Source organism: Panthera uncia (genome assembly GCF_023721935.1).
Source record: "Panthera uncia isolate 11264 chromosome A1 unlocalized genomic scaffold, Puncia_PCG_1.0 HiC_scaffold_17, whole genome shotgun sequence".
In the NCBI taxonomy this organism is placed as follows: domain Eukaryota; kingdom Metazoa; phylum Chordata; class Mammalia; order Carnivora; family Felidae; genus Panthera; species Panthera uncia.
The window spans coordinates 21,529,572-21,544,070 of NW_026057577.1; the positions used below are offsets into that span (position 1 = coordinate 21,529,572).

At 40.7% G+C, this 14,499-nt stretch overlaps 1 protein-coding gene across 4 annotated transcripts in view; it reads left to right on the forward strand.

Moving 5' to 3' along the window:
* Window positions 1-385: 385 nt before the first annotated feature.
* PRRC1 (proline rich coiled-coil 1) overlaps window positions 386-14,499 on the forward strand; it is a 37,102-nt gene continuing 22,988 nt past the window's right edge. Inside the window, exons 1-5 of one of the 4 annotated variants that reach the window (XM_049649117.1) lie at window positions 386-537; window positions 5,520-5,642; window positions 6,287-6,670; window positions 8,778-8,938; window positions 11,632-11,734. In XM_049649117.1, coding sequence (XP_049505074.1) covers window positions 5,540-5,642; window positions 6,287-6,670; window positions 8,778-8,938; window positions 11,632-11,734 — 751 coding nt within the window. In that variant the 5' untranslated portion in view covers window positions 386-537; window positions 5,520-5,539. The other 3 variants (XM_049649114.1, XM_049649115.1, XM_049649116.1) reach the window with 3 other exon arrangements.

The following is a 14,499-nucleotide window of genomic DNA, read 5'->3' on the forward strand; positions in this document are numbered from 1 at the left end:
ATGCAAGTCCCCCATTTGTGAAGCGGGGTCCTGCTTGCAGGTGGGGGCTGGACTAGACGACCTTGGCTGGCTCATCTCCATCCCGTGGGCAGCCACGGCACAGGATAAAGGGAGCTACACCTGGTTACGGGGTTGCAGTTCTCGGGTGCGGGGATGTGGAGTGGAAAGCATGACCGTGCTACGGAAGAACGTTTCTGGGGGGAATGCGCCGAGACCCCGCCGGCAGCAGCACCTTAGGTCGGAGGTACTCAGACTGGTTTGACTAGCGTCCTCGGGCTGGGCGGGCGGGGGGCGGGGCGAGGAGAGACCCCGCTCCCAGCGGACGGGGCGGGGCGACGCGCGGGGCGGGGCGACGCGCGGTCGACGTGGCAGCCGCAGGGGCGTGCGCCTCCGGTGGCCATCTTGGAGGCGGGGACGCGCGGCGCTGAGCTCCTGCCGGCGTCTTCGTGGTCTTCTCCGAGCTTTACTCTTAGCACCCCGAACTCCACGTCCCGCGCTTTTCAACTGCCACGCAGACGCTCTGTCGGGCCCCCCCAGGTGAGCGTCAGCCTGGTAGCGACGCGGGTGCTTGCGGGCGGCGGGATGGGATGCGGGCGCCTACGGGCGCAGTCCCTGCCGGGTGGGCGGGCCGGCCGGCGCCCGGAGATGGTTAGGGTCGCGTCGGAGCCCTGCTGTCGTGGAGTCCGGGCGTAAACTGTGCGAGCGTGCTTCGCCAGGCCAGCAGTCCCTGCCGCGCTCAGCCCTGTGAGTGCGGGTTGTGGGTCTTGTGCCGGCCCTGCGCTCCGGGGCGCCGACCCGGACTGGCGCCCCTGGCCGTTTGGCTCCGCCTTCCAGAGCGCTGAATGTGGGAGCGGGACCGGCGGCAGGCGCCCGCTGACCTTAGGCCGGCCCAGCCCAGCCTGGAGACGTGGCAGAGCCTGCGGGGAGGCCGCTGCCTCCAGGAACAGGATTTCGGCAGCTTCGGCCTTCTCTCGGCTCTGGGGTGCACACCCCGGGCCCGCCCTTGGGAAGTAGCTTGTTTTCCCTAGGTTTCTCCAGTCGGGCCGAGCCCCTTTCCAGAGGGTGTTTGCCTTCTGCTGTCTCTTTGTTTCTCCCTGGAGCCAAGTCTTTAGGCAAGTTTGCAGGAAAGCTCCTCTTCTAGATTGGCCGAGTGATATATCCATTTCTGCATTTCAAAGTAGGTACTTTGAGAGGCACCGTGTACATTCCCGCGAAAGTGACACATTTTGGCATTCCAGCCTTTCTCCTGTACGGCCATTATTTCATTCACTTAACGTTTATGGAAGTTTATTTTGGCCTCACAACTGAGAATGCAAAGGCAAAACTCACATCCTGCTTTGGCACTGTTTTGTCTGTTAGTGGAGACCGTCTTTTGCGCTAGTAAAACATCAGTAATGGCTTTTAATGCTTTTATCATCAAAGCTGCATTATTCCATTTCTTTTATTGTATTCTAATAAGTAGGCATTCACTTTTTAACAGAAAACTCTGATGGGAAGCAAATTGGAAGAGGAGGGTCTGGCCAAAGCCTGAGGGCTCAATTTTTCTAAGCCATTTTCATCACTTTCTTTAATGTTAATACATTAATAATACTTCTTACGCTGAGACTTCTGCACTAAAACCTTTATCAACTTTGACATTTCACTGTTGTCACGATAGCTTTTCTTTAGAAGGGTTCATGTTTATGCACACAGCATTTATCCAGTATTGTCATTAAGCTGTTTCTTAAATAGGGTATCTTTTAAAGACTGAAAAAAATTGACCTTTTGTTGCAGGTTATAGATTGTTTTCATTGCATAGGTCATTTTGCCAACACATTCGTTAGTTTTATGGATCAAGATTATCTTTAAACCTGACTTCCACCAGCCAGTGTAAGCATTTGGCAGCACCTGTAGGAGGAGACTGAATGACCAACAGAAAATGGGGAGATGAAAAGAGGTAGCTTTCGCAGGGAGTCATAAAGTCCCCAGAAGGCCATTTGTGTTCGAGTTTATTGTCCTTAGGTGTATAGGTACTGAATGAAAGGATTTTGCCTCCCTGATCCCCGTTCCTTCTTAATGACATAGATGTTTCCTGTAGGTTCACAACCATACTTTTTGAAAGTGTGTATTTCTGCCTCACCTTCTACTCATTGTGGTTGAAATTGCCTTCTAGCCCCACTCTGCATGGAAATCGCTGTCACTGTGTTCATATCTTAGTTTGGGCAAGCCATTGAATTTTTCAGACATCAGTCATCGTATTTGGCATTTCCGCAGCATTTGATATTGCTGCCTGTTCCCACCTTGAAACTCTTCTTTAGCTTTTGGACACTATGGTCTCCTGGTTTTCTTCTTTTTGGTCGTCTCCCTCTTCTCAGTAAGCTCATCTTCTTTCTGCCAGACTATTTTTCAAGGATTGACGGGGTCATCTTCTCTTTTCATGGTATTCTCTTAGGTAACCTCATTCCAGAACATGACTTTAGAGGCTATCAGTAAACTGAAGACATCCCCACCCCCACTTACTTTGAAACCGCAGAGCAAGTCACATGTCTCTATTTGGGTGTTTCAAGGAGCTGAAACTCGACGTGTCCAGTATTAAAGACTGCACAATGCCCCCTTCCCAAGAAAGAAGACGTCATACAAATACCTTGACCTCTTCCTGTATCCCTGTCTTCGTGAATGGTGTAGACATCTGTGCAGTTGTGCAAGTCATGCCTCTTCCTGCCACTGCCCCATATCCAGTTCTTCAGTCGACCCATTCTCTTCCATCTCCCGTATCATCACATGTGTCTAGGCCAGAGCTTCTCACCTTTGGCACTTTTGCAATTTGGGGCTGGATAATTCTTTCTTGTGAGGGCTGTCTTGTGCATTGTAGGATCTTTAGTGGTATCTCTAGCCTTGACCTACTAGATGATAGTAGTCCCTCTAGTTCTGACAACCACAAAGGTCTTCAGACGTTGGCAAATGACTGTGAGAGGCAGGATTATCCTCTTTTCCTCCTGCACGTGAGAGCCACTTGTCTAGAGTGTTACCAGTTTTATATGAACCACTTCTATCCTTCTTAATAGTCTCTCTGCATTTACTCTGACTGTCCCCTGTCCCTGTCTGCATACTGTGGTCAAAGGAATGTTTTCATACTTAGGACACAAATATGAATCGGCAAAAGCTGGAATTAGCTTTAAATACATCCTTCAGCAGACCAGTAGCTAAACTGTGGCACATCTATAAAATGGAATACTGTTCAGCAGTTAAAAAAACCTACCTAGTGATAGAGCCAACAACTTGGATAGATCTCCAGAGCATTATGCTGAGTAAAAAAAAAAAAAAGGGCTGATCTCAAAATGTATGCTGTATGATTCTATTTAGGTAACATTTCATGAAATGAGAAAATGATAGAGAACAGTCGGTTGCCACGGCTTATGGTTAGTGGGTGGATGCGACAAAGGAACACTCTGAGGGAGTTTCTTTAGGGTAATAGAACAGTTCTGTAACCTGATTGTGGTGTTGGTTACATGAGTCTTTGCAGATGATGAAACTTCATAGAACTACACACACAAACATACACACAGGTGAAAATGCAAATAAAATCTATAGTTACTAGTATTGAACCAATGTTAATTTTCTGGGTTTAATCACTGTACCACAGTTAGGATGCTGTTGCTGGAGAAGCTGAGTGTAGGGTAGTCTAAGAACTCTGGTCTATTTTGCATCTTTCTTTGAATCTAATTAAAAAAAATTTTTTAAGGCTTATTTATTTTTGAGAGAGAGAGAGGGAGACACAGAATTCAAAGCAGATCCAGGCTCTGAGCTGTGACCACAGAGCCCAGTGTGGGGCTCGAACCCACAAGCCTTGTGGTCATGACCTGAGCCGAAGTTGCCGATTAACCTCTGGAGCCACCCAGGTGCCTCTAAAACTTCTTTTAAAAAGTTAAAACAGAAGACAGAGATTTCATCTCCAGCTTGAATGCTGTACGATGATTTTCTGTTCTTAAAAACCCCAACTCCTTGACCTGGTGTATAAGGTTCACCCCGGTGTGGGCTGTTGCCTGTGTCTCCAGTCTTCATTCTTCTTTTCTGTTCGGTGCACATGGATTTTCTTGAACTTGTCTTGTCCCCCTCCCTTACAGGGCTTGTTTACCTCCTGTATTTTCACTTTGTCTGGAATCTGCTCTCCTTAGTTCTTTTCCCTTGCTTAATTCTATATATCTTTCAGATCTCTGCTTATATGTGATTGTCTTTCCTCCCTTTCAACTCAGAATCATATTCCTCTCAAGACTGTGTTTTTACCCATGGAGCACATAATTCAGTTCATTGCACATGGGTGGTATTATTTTATTGTCTCTCCTACTGGACTGTATGTATCCTGTTTGTTTCTGCATACATTGTATGTCCACAGGCACCAGTACAGTGCTTGGCAAACAGTTGACTTTCACTGAGTATTTGTTAAATGAATAGAAACATCAAAAGCAAATTCTGAAGTTTTATTTGGAAGTTTTGATTTTATATTTGAGACAAGCTTGGAAATTTGTCATTTTTAAGGAAGTTTTCCCATATTTTGTACTTCATTATTATCTTAGGACCTGCTTTTTAAAAAAAAAAAAAATGTTTATTTATTTTTGAGAGACAGAGAGAGACAGAGTGTGAGCAGGGGAGGGGCAGAGAGAGAGAGAAAGACACAGAACCTGAAGAGGCTCCAGGCTCTGAGATGTCAGCACAGAACCCGACGCGGGGCTCAAACTCACAAGCCATGAGATCATGACCTGAGCCGAAGCCGGACAGCCTAACTGCCTGAGCCACCCAGGTGCCCCAGACCTGCTCTTTAGTTACTGTATAACATTTTTGCTGAAGTTAATGTTTCCAGTACGTGAAACATATCATTTCACAGTTACTAAAGATGACTTAAGATGTGAACTAGAGATACTGGGAATGGAGCACATTTCAGTTTTATTTTCATGTTAACAGAAATAGCCCACATAATACATTATGGGGAGAGAAGTAATGTTAAGAATATTTAATAATAGGAGCACCTGGGTGGCTCAGTCGGTTAAGTGTCCAACTCTCGATTTCAGCTCAGGTCATGATCTCAGGGTAGTGGGAATGAGCCCTGTGTCAGGCTCCAGGCTAGGTGTGAGCCTGCTTAAGATTCTGTCCCCTCCCCCTCAAAAAATACTGAGTAATACTTAATGCTTAAAAAATTCATTTTTAATTTAAATGTAACAGTGACTGGAATCTAGATATAAGACTTACATACATTCATGTGATAGAAAATTAGTAATTTACTGTTTGAAGTTTTTGGGTAGTTAACATCAAATTATTTCCTAATTACAAAGTATAGTATATGAAAATGTCCCATATTATGTGAGTGTTAAACATAAGCACAGACTGTTTTCCTGGGAATTTTGACAGATCCTTTATGTAGAAATAAATGGCATTATAAATAGCAAAGACAGATCTCTGTCTCTTGATGATTATTTTCTAAAATTATTCTCTAGAAGTACACTTGATTACCGTGTAATATTTACTACAATTTTATATCTTTACAGTAAACCATAACTGAAGAAAAATGATGGAAGAGAGCGGAATAGAGACCACCCCGCCTGGGACTCCTCCTCCACATCCTGCAGGACCAGTTGCGGCTGCTGTGTCTTCAACCCCCCTTCCTTCAGGTACATGAAGCTGTCGAGTGTCTAGTGTGTCTGGAGGGCGGTGAAGACACTTAACTTTTCTCAGAGTCAATTAGAAGACTACATGTTTACAACTCTTGTGATCTTTGCCAGGATGAAAGGAAGGAGACTTTCTTATTTAAGCCCGCAGGTAGAAAACGTTATGTTTTGCTTTGGGTCAAGTTTTGTTCTTTGTATTTATACTGACTATATTAAATCATCTTCTTATGATAAAAATATCCTAAGAAGCACGTATTGGTTTTGTCTCATGTTCTGTGGGTTTGATGATTAACTTTCTGGCCAAAATTTTTGAGCCAGTATGTAGGTTTTTATGCTGAAGTTAGCAGTGGTGAAAAACAGCTCTATTTTATTAAAAATACATCCAAAATGAATGAAAACACAAAGATCTGCTTATGAATGGGACTGTAACTTAATTATATGCGGCTGCCTCTTTTACGTAAGGGAGCTGAAAGTCATTTGCACTCAGTCATATTTGTTGTGTAATTCAAATTGTACATTTTAAATACTCAGTTATGGCTTGTTAATGTGTTAGATTTTGCAAGAAAAATGTGATAAGATACTTTGAAAATCAAGCGAAAGCATTTTCAGTCTTCTGTTTTTTTTCCCCTCCCCACCTGTTTTTTTAGCTGCAACCGGTTCTTTTTCTTCTCCAAATGTGTCCTCCATACAACCCTTGCCGCCGCACGTGTATGCCACCCCCCAGCCGCCCGTCCCTCCCGTGAGGCCCTCTGCACCCTTGGTGCCGCCTTCACCCGTCCCTTCTGTCCCAGCGCTTGCTGCCTCCGTGCCACCTCCGGGTTCGCCAGCACCTGCTGCCGCCTTCACTAGCCCTCCTCTGTCCCACTTCCCTCCTCCATCTTCTGCCCCAAACACGCTCTTATCTGCACCCTCTTCTGGTCCTCCCACATCGGGGTTTTCTGTTGGGGCGGCTTATGACATTACAAGGGGACATGCGGGAAGAGCTCCCCAGACACCCCTGATGCCGTCGTTCTCTGCACCTCCCGTCACAGGTAATCCTCTCTTACTGATACTTTGAATTAAATGGCTGTAGGTAATGTTTAAGTGTGTGGTTGTTGTGTTTTAATAACTGTTCTATTGAGAAATAACTTACATACCATATAATTCACCCCTTTAAAATATACAATTCAGTGGTTGTCAGAGTTTTTACTGAGTCCTGCAACCATCGCCATCATCAGTTTTAGAACCTTTTAATCACACCGCCCCCTCCCCCCCTGAAAAGAAGCCCCATTGCTATTAGCAGTCACTCCTGACTTGCTCCCAACGTTCACAGCCCGAAGGAAGCATTCATCTGCCTTCTGTCTCTACGAATTTGCCTATTTTGGACATTTCATATAAATAGAATCATGCAGTGTGTGGCTTTTGTGACAGGATTCTTTCACTTAGCATATGTAGCATGTTTCTGTACTCTGTTGTTTGTCGTATGGATATTCCTTCCACATTTTATTTCATCAGTTGATGAACTTTGTTTTGTTTCTACTTTTTGGTGTTACGCATACTGCTTTTATGAACATTGGTGTACAGGTTTTCATGAGGACATGTTTTCATGTCTCTTGGGTATATACCCAGGCACGGGATTGCTGGCTTTGAGAAGATGCTAGACTTTTCCAAAGCAGTTGTACCATTTCACTTTCTCCTCAGCACTGTCTCTGTATTACTTTTTTTTTTTAACTTTGTTGTTTCTTGCTGCATTATTTTTAGCTCCTTTCTTTAAGCTCTGGAATGTTCTCATGTTTTGACTTTTTTTTTCTTTAAAAAATTTTTTTTAATGTTTATTTATCTTTGAGAGAGACACAGAGCATGAGCAGGGAGGGACAGAGTGAGAGGGAGACACAGAATCTGAAGCAGGCTCCAGGCTCCTAGCCACCAGCACAGAGCTGGACGCGGGGCTCTAACCCACGAACCGTGAGATCATGACCTGAGCTGAAGTCGGATGCCCAACTAACTGAGCCACCCAGGTGCCCCAATGACATTTAAACTATCGAAATAAAGCTGTTGTTAACTTAGTAAATGCTAAAGTTAATATGTTGTAAAATGTACATGTTTAGTATATGAAGTGCAGTTTCTCTTACAGAGAAATACCAGGGTGAAATTCGAGAGTTTCTTAAAGCTTTACTTGAAAGGTTATATGGGCAGAATGGTTCAGGAAATAGTTTTATTTAGCCAGGTAAAAATTGAGAACCAAATAAAAGCTCATGTATACCTGAAGTTTGTGGTGTTGGGCCATTTTCCTTTTCTAAGTTGGTTATACCTACTTTTTTGTCTTCCCCGAATGGTTTTTGAAAGCCAGTATCCAAACTTCAGCCTTGTCATCTTCTGCCTGTTGCTTCTCCTTTTACAAAAAGAAGCTTCTTTTTTGTGATTTTTATTACCAAGGTTTCTGCTTATCTACCTTTACAAACAGAATTTTTAGTACAGTATGATACTTATGTCCATGAATGTGTGAATTTTCTGTTTTGAGTTCAAGTAGAGCACATGGAATATGTACTCATTGTCCTACTCTTTTATATGATAGGCTTGGGTGCTCACATCAATTAATTTTATGCATTAAAGGGACTGGAATTATAGCTGCCCACATCCAAGTGCTAAATAGGGCCAATAGGAAGTACTTTTTGATATACATTTGGTCCATTTTCGGGACACTTCATAAAAATGTCTACAGAAAGGGAAAGAAATTTGTTCTTTGGAATCTTGTTCCATTTGTATTTTATAAAGATTTAGGTGATTCTTGGAGTATATAACTCAGTCCTGAAATGCCTGAGTATAGGGGTGCCTTGGTGGCTCAATTCGTTAAGTGTCGGACTTTGGCTCAGGTTATGATCTCGTGGTTTGTGAGTTCAAGCCCCACCTGAGTCTCCATGCTGACTGCAGAACCTGCTTCCCATCCTCTGTCCCCTGCCCCCCTTCTGTCTCTGCCCCTCCCTGGTTCATTCTGTCTCTCTCAAAAATAAATAAAAATTAAAAAAAAAAAAAAAAGAAATGCCTGAGTATATATTCACGTTATTGAAGCTGTTTTGAGCTACTCATCTCATACATCTTTTTACAGGAAATAGTTTATGAAATAAATTACACATATTAGAAATTTTTGCCATTTACTAGGTATTTTGCCGACTCCCATTACTCAGCAAGCCAGTTTGTCATCTCTGGCACAGGGACCTGGAACCACATCAGCCATTACTTTTCCAGAGGAACAAGAAGATCCCAGAGTTGGTAGAGGTCAGGATGAAGCATCTGCTGGCGGACTCTGGGGTTTTATTAAGGTAAAGGGGCATTTAGTTGAAAAACTAGGCTGAGCTTTTTCATTCTAAAATTATTAGATGGCCGTTAAAATAATTTTTAAAGAACAAAATGATATAAGGAAAAGTAAAAATTCTTTTTAGTCTTGTGACCAATTGTTTATAGTTTCTCTCAATCCTTTTTATGTGCTTATCTGCGTAGATCTTTTCTAAAATTAAAGTCAAAATGGGGTAGTGACACGTGGACACTATTTTGTGTCTCGTTTGTCCTTATGTAGCACATATCAGGAACATCTTCCAAGCCATAAATATTCTTCAGAAATTTTCTTTATGGCTGCTTTGCCCTTCATGCCGTGGCATTTATTTCCCATATTTTTATTAAAAAAAATTTTTTTTTTAACATTTATTTATTTTTGAGACAGAGACAGAGCATGAACAGGGGAGGGTCAGAGAGAGAGGGAGACACAGAATCTGAAACGGGCTCCGGGCTCTGAGCTGTCAGCACAGAGCCCGACACGGGGCTCGAATTCACGGACCGCGAGATCATGACCTGAGCCAAAGTCGGACGCTTAACCGACCGAGCCACCCAGGCGCCCCTATTTCCCATATTTTGCTAATGGACTTTAGTATTCTCAATTGTAATTCTTATAATACAGCTGTGATGAGCGTGCTTGTAGGCAGATCTTAGTGCTCATCTCTGTTTTGTTGAGGTTAATTTCTGATGAATGTCAGAGTGAACAGAGTGAATGTCTGACTGTCCCAGCATTTTTCGTTTGTCAGCACTGATTATGAATTTGAAATACAACTTTTTCTGATTTGATAAACAAAAAACATACCTTGTTTTAATTTGCATTTCTTCGTTACCAGATTTGAACATTTTTTTCATGTGATTTTTTTTTTGCCATCGTTTTTTTTTTCTTAAGTCTCTAGTCCTTTTCTTTGCCCATTTTTGAATTGGTGTGATTTTTCGTCTCTGAACAAAAATTCATAAGAGCTCCTAATGTAGTAAGAATGTTTTATTATATGCCATCATATGTTGCAGTTTTCTCTATTTTTATATACATTTAAATTATATTACCCTTTTTTGACACAAAATCTAAATTTGCAGAAGTTCTTCATATCAGTGTTATGTTTTTTTTATTTTTTTAATGTTAAAAATGACCTTTTACCACCACATTATATCATGAATGTTTTTCTGTGATTTCTTCTAATTCTTTTATGGTTTCATTTTTTTTATACCCACCAGTTTATTGTTGCTGATACTTTATTACATGAAGTAGAAGTCAAACTTAATTTTTTTCTGACCACTTACTCGACTCTGGCAACATCGTATCCCAGTGTTTTGATATGTCATCTTTATTTTAATTACGCAACTGTGTGTTAATGTCATTTTTTGGACTTGTTTCTCTTCCACTGTTTGGCCTGCCCCTGCAATAGTACCTCGCTATTTCGATTATTATTGACTCTGTTTATTATTATACTATTATTTATTGAAAGTTGATTCTGTGCTCTTGGAGATTAGGAATATTCATTGATGAGTAAGATAGAAAGGTCATTTCCAAGTGCCTGCTTTTGCAGTGATATATCAGTATTTAATTTTATAAGTTTGCACGTTTCTCTTAAGAATTTTTTTTTACTAGTCTTCTGCATTTATTTCTCTTAATGAATTTTGGAATCACTCTGACAGAGTTTCTCCCAGTATTCTGTGGAGAGTTTGGCTACAATTTAATTATATATTAAACATATTTTTAAATTGGTAAGTAGCTAACTTATTTACTACATTTGAGCTTTATGTTACACAGGGATGGTATTTTTCTAAGCTTCCTTTTTTTTTTTTTTTAAATCCTTCTGTACTTTTTAAAGGTTTTTCCTTATATAGGGATTACTACTAGTTTCCTTTGTTAATAGCATGTGTTATGAACTCAACTTTTTTCTGATTCCAGTTAGTTCAGTGGTAGATTGGAAAAGCCTGCTAGTCAGATGCCATCTCAGAAGGCACTTCTCCCTAGAAGTCTCTTACCACGGGAGAGGTATAGCATAAGAAGGGAATACTCAGACCTAGTTCCTTCTGCTTAATAGTGTGGTTGTAAGAATTCAGAGGAATGGGTCTGGGTTAAAAGAGAGAATTTGGGGATGAACGCAACAAACAAGAAGCAGGAAAAAAGAAACGTTAGTAGAACATAGCAGAGTAATACATATTAATAGGTAACTTGTGGGGAATAAGGGTGAGAAACATTACTATTTTTATTTTTTGGTTAGGGAATCAAGTATGAGTTTATGGAGACATCTCATTACAGTAAAATTTGGGACCTTAATGGATAAGTTTTGCATAGTCTTTCATATAAATAAGTGGAAATGAAATGCAATAAGAATATGTACATACAGAGAAATGATCGTGTGTGTGTGTGTGTGTGTGTGTGTGTGTCTAAAATGAATACGTATGAATATATACATCCACAAAATGAATGAATACATACACATGTGGATATACAGGCCAGTGTGGTCTGTAGACTGCTGTGGGTCTGCGATAAGAAGAGAAAGTGAGGGTAAGCATTTTGAAATCTTAACGGCAATTTGACATTGCTATAACCATGTTTTTCTTACATTTTACAAAATCACAGGTCTACCATGTTTCAGAAACTTCAAAAAAGTTTTCTTCCACCGTCAGGTGTTCTGTACTTAGAATGGGCATTTATATATTAATTTGTCTTGTGCAGGGTGTGGCCGGAAATCCCATGGTGAAATCTGTGCTTGACAAAACAAAACATTCGGTAGAAAGTATGATTACAACGTTGGACCCTGGCATGGCTCCGTATATCAGTATGTACTTAAGATAGAGCTGCGTCTGCTGTATGGTTTTAAAGTATATGCCTTTGTCAGCCACTCACTGTGACCCATAGTCTTGTAATCATTGGAGATCTTATGTTCTTGATTATAAGTCTTAGCGTTGGCAATCTTAACTTTTTCTTAGTCACAGATACATTTTGAAAACTCCACAGAATCAGCTTTGGGAGGAGTAAAACCCATATGAATTGGTATAGTATAGTTTAATTGCAGTTAGTGTATTTTAATTGTAAATGTGGTTGGTATTGTTTTGTGTGAATTGTATTTTATTCACTGTTGACGTTTGAAATGATGCTTTGTTTATATTTGGTTTTGATAATTCTCCACTTCATCTATTTTAATTAAGTGATTGTGCTTACCCTGGGAATATTTTTAGAGGGAGTTGATCTATTTACTAATAATGTCTGATTACCAGGTCTGTTGGGGAAGTTATTTTAACCACCTTTGAATCCCCATTACCAAGAATTCTCCAGACAGGTGACATAGACATACATGTTCTATGCTGTTTAATTTTGAAGGTACATGTTCTAATAATGTGAACAAGCATAATCGTTAGCAGGATCAGTGACCAATTATTAGTAATTCTATTAAAGATAACAACTTAAAAGCCAGAGCCATGCCCCAGGTACTTGAACAGAGATTTTGAGTAGCAAGAAAAAGTTAGTAGCTTTCAGGAGTCTTGATATTTGGTGGTTGGCTAGTAAATGTCAAAGGACAGGACCTAATTGTAATAAGTATCCTTTATTAAGTGGTTGCTCTGCCAGGCAGTACTTGTCATAAGACCTCTGCAGGGTAAGTATTTTCTTCAAGTTGGAGATGAAGAATCTCGGTTAGGAGAGATTATTATCGTAGGTCATATACAATTTGGTGGAGCTAGATTGAACCCATGTTCAATTTGTTTTTACACTTAGCCACTTTGCTTCTCTGGAAATAGAAAATTGAATCAAGTATTAAATCAGCTGAATTGTTCTTTGTGTTTGTAACTGCCAGAGGATTTAGAAATTGGACCCTGTCATAGATACTGATTTCACATATTCATAATAATCAAGTTTGACATAATTAATGCATCATATATATTCTTCGCAAGCTCATGTTTTGAATGAGGGAAGGAAAGCAATTAGTATCTTTGAAGCTCTTGCTATTTTAACAGGTACTGTGTTAGACTGTGAAAGCAGTTATTTTACCGTAACAACAAGCCCCCTGAGGTGGCAAATGTTTTTCCGTGAAAAAACAAGCTCATTGACTGCCCTGAGGTGACAAAGCTAATCAAGTCAGCACTCACATCCTGGGCTTTTCTTCAGGCCAGTGGTCTGCGTGGCATCATGAAAAAGGCAGAAAACGAAAGGGGTCGGGTTGCAGGGGAAAATATCAAATAAATTGTCTCCCAGCAAATATCGTAACGTAATATATAGTCTTAATCAGTTAACTATAAAAAGCAGTAAAACTGATGTGAAAAAGCCAACTCTTTAGTGACAGTGAAAGCAAGACCATTCTAACAAAATTCAAAAAAAATTTTTACGGAAATATTCTAGAAATCATTACAGTTTCATTTGTATCAAGAAGGCACAAGAATATTAGAAATGGATTTTAACACAATTTAGCTTCCTGAATTCTTAAAATTACTTTCCTCGTCGTCATTAAAGGTGGCACTGCTCATCAAAAAAAGGCTGAGAAGCCTTTTGAGCTGAAGTTTAATCGAAAAGTACTCAGCTAGAGTCAAGAGATAGGTGCCACATGGAGAAAAAGTTAGAAAAAAAAGTGTATTTGTTCTCTCCTATGAGACTCAATGCTTTTAGGTTTTAGTAACTTAAGAAACTCTAGTACAGATGGGATCTGTGGATCATCCTATCAAATAGGAAGAAAGATTCATGATAAAAAGCCCAGATGTTTTGAAAATATTTTCAGCTGTTTCACAAGATGTTTATTAGGGCATACCATAACATTGTCTCTGGGGCAAAATATTTTACAATACAAACCGCTTTCTTGATCTTTGTATTTGGTTCGTGATAGCCATTAACGCCAGGTGGCAAAGTATGCAGTGCTTAGAAATAGGTCTTTGAACTCAGTATGTCACAAAATGTTAGATTAAGGTTTTAAAAAAGTGGGGCGCCTGGGTGGCTTGGTCGGTTAAGCGTCTGACTTCAGCTCAGGTCATGATCTCATGGTCCGTGAGTTCGAGCCCCGCGTCAGGCTCTGTGCTGACAGCTCAGAGCCTGGAGCCTGTTTCCAATTCTGTGTCTCCCTCTCTCTCTGCCCCTCGCCCCGCGTCGGGCTCTGTGCTGACAGCTCAGAGCCTGGAGCCTGTTTCCAATTCTGTGTCTCCCTCCCTCTCTGCCCCTCCCCTGTTCATGCTCTGTCTCTCTCTGTCTCAAAAATAAATAAACATTAAAAAAAAAAAAAAAAATTAGGTGTATTTATCAAATTACCCTGTGTAAATGGTACACCCTTTTTAGAAGTGATATATTAAAAATGTTTCAGAATTTTTATTTCATATTGCTCTTTGCCTTTTTAGATTTCAAGTTTTATATGCGTTGGTACTTCCATTTCCTTATATGCTTGCATATTAGGAAATAATAGATGTACAATTTATAGCTAGATAACCCATTTATTTATGGCATATGCTGTTTTCTTCTTCTAATGATGGAGACGTAGGATAAAAAGGTTGACTCACCATGTAAACTATTTTCTAGATAAAAAGTACGTTTCATGGCAGCCCTTGTTGAGTGCAGAACTTTTTTACA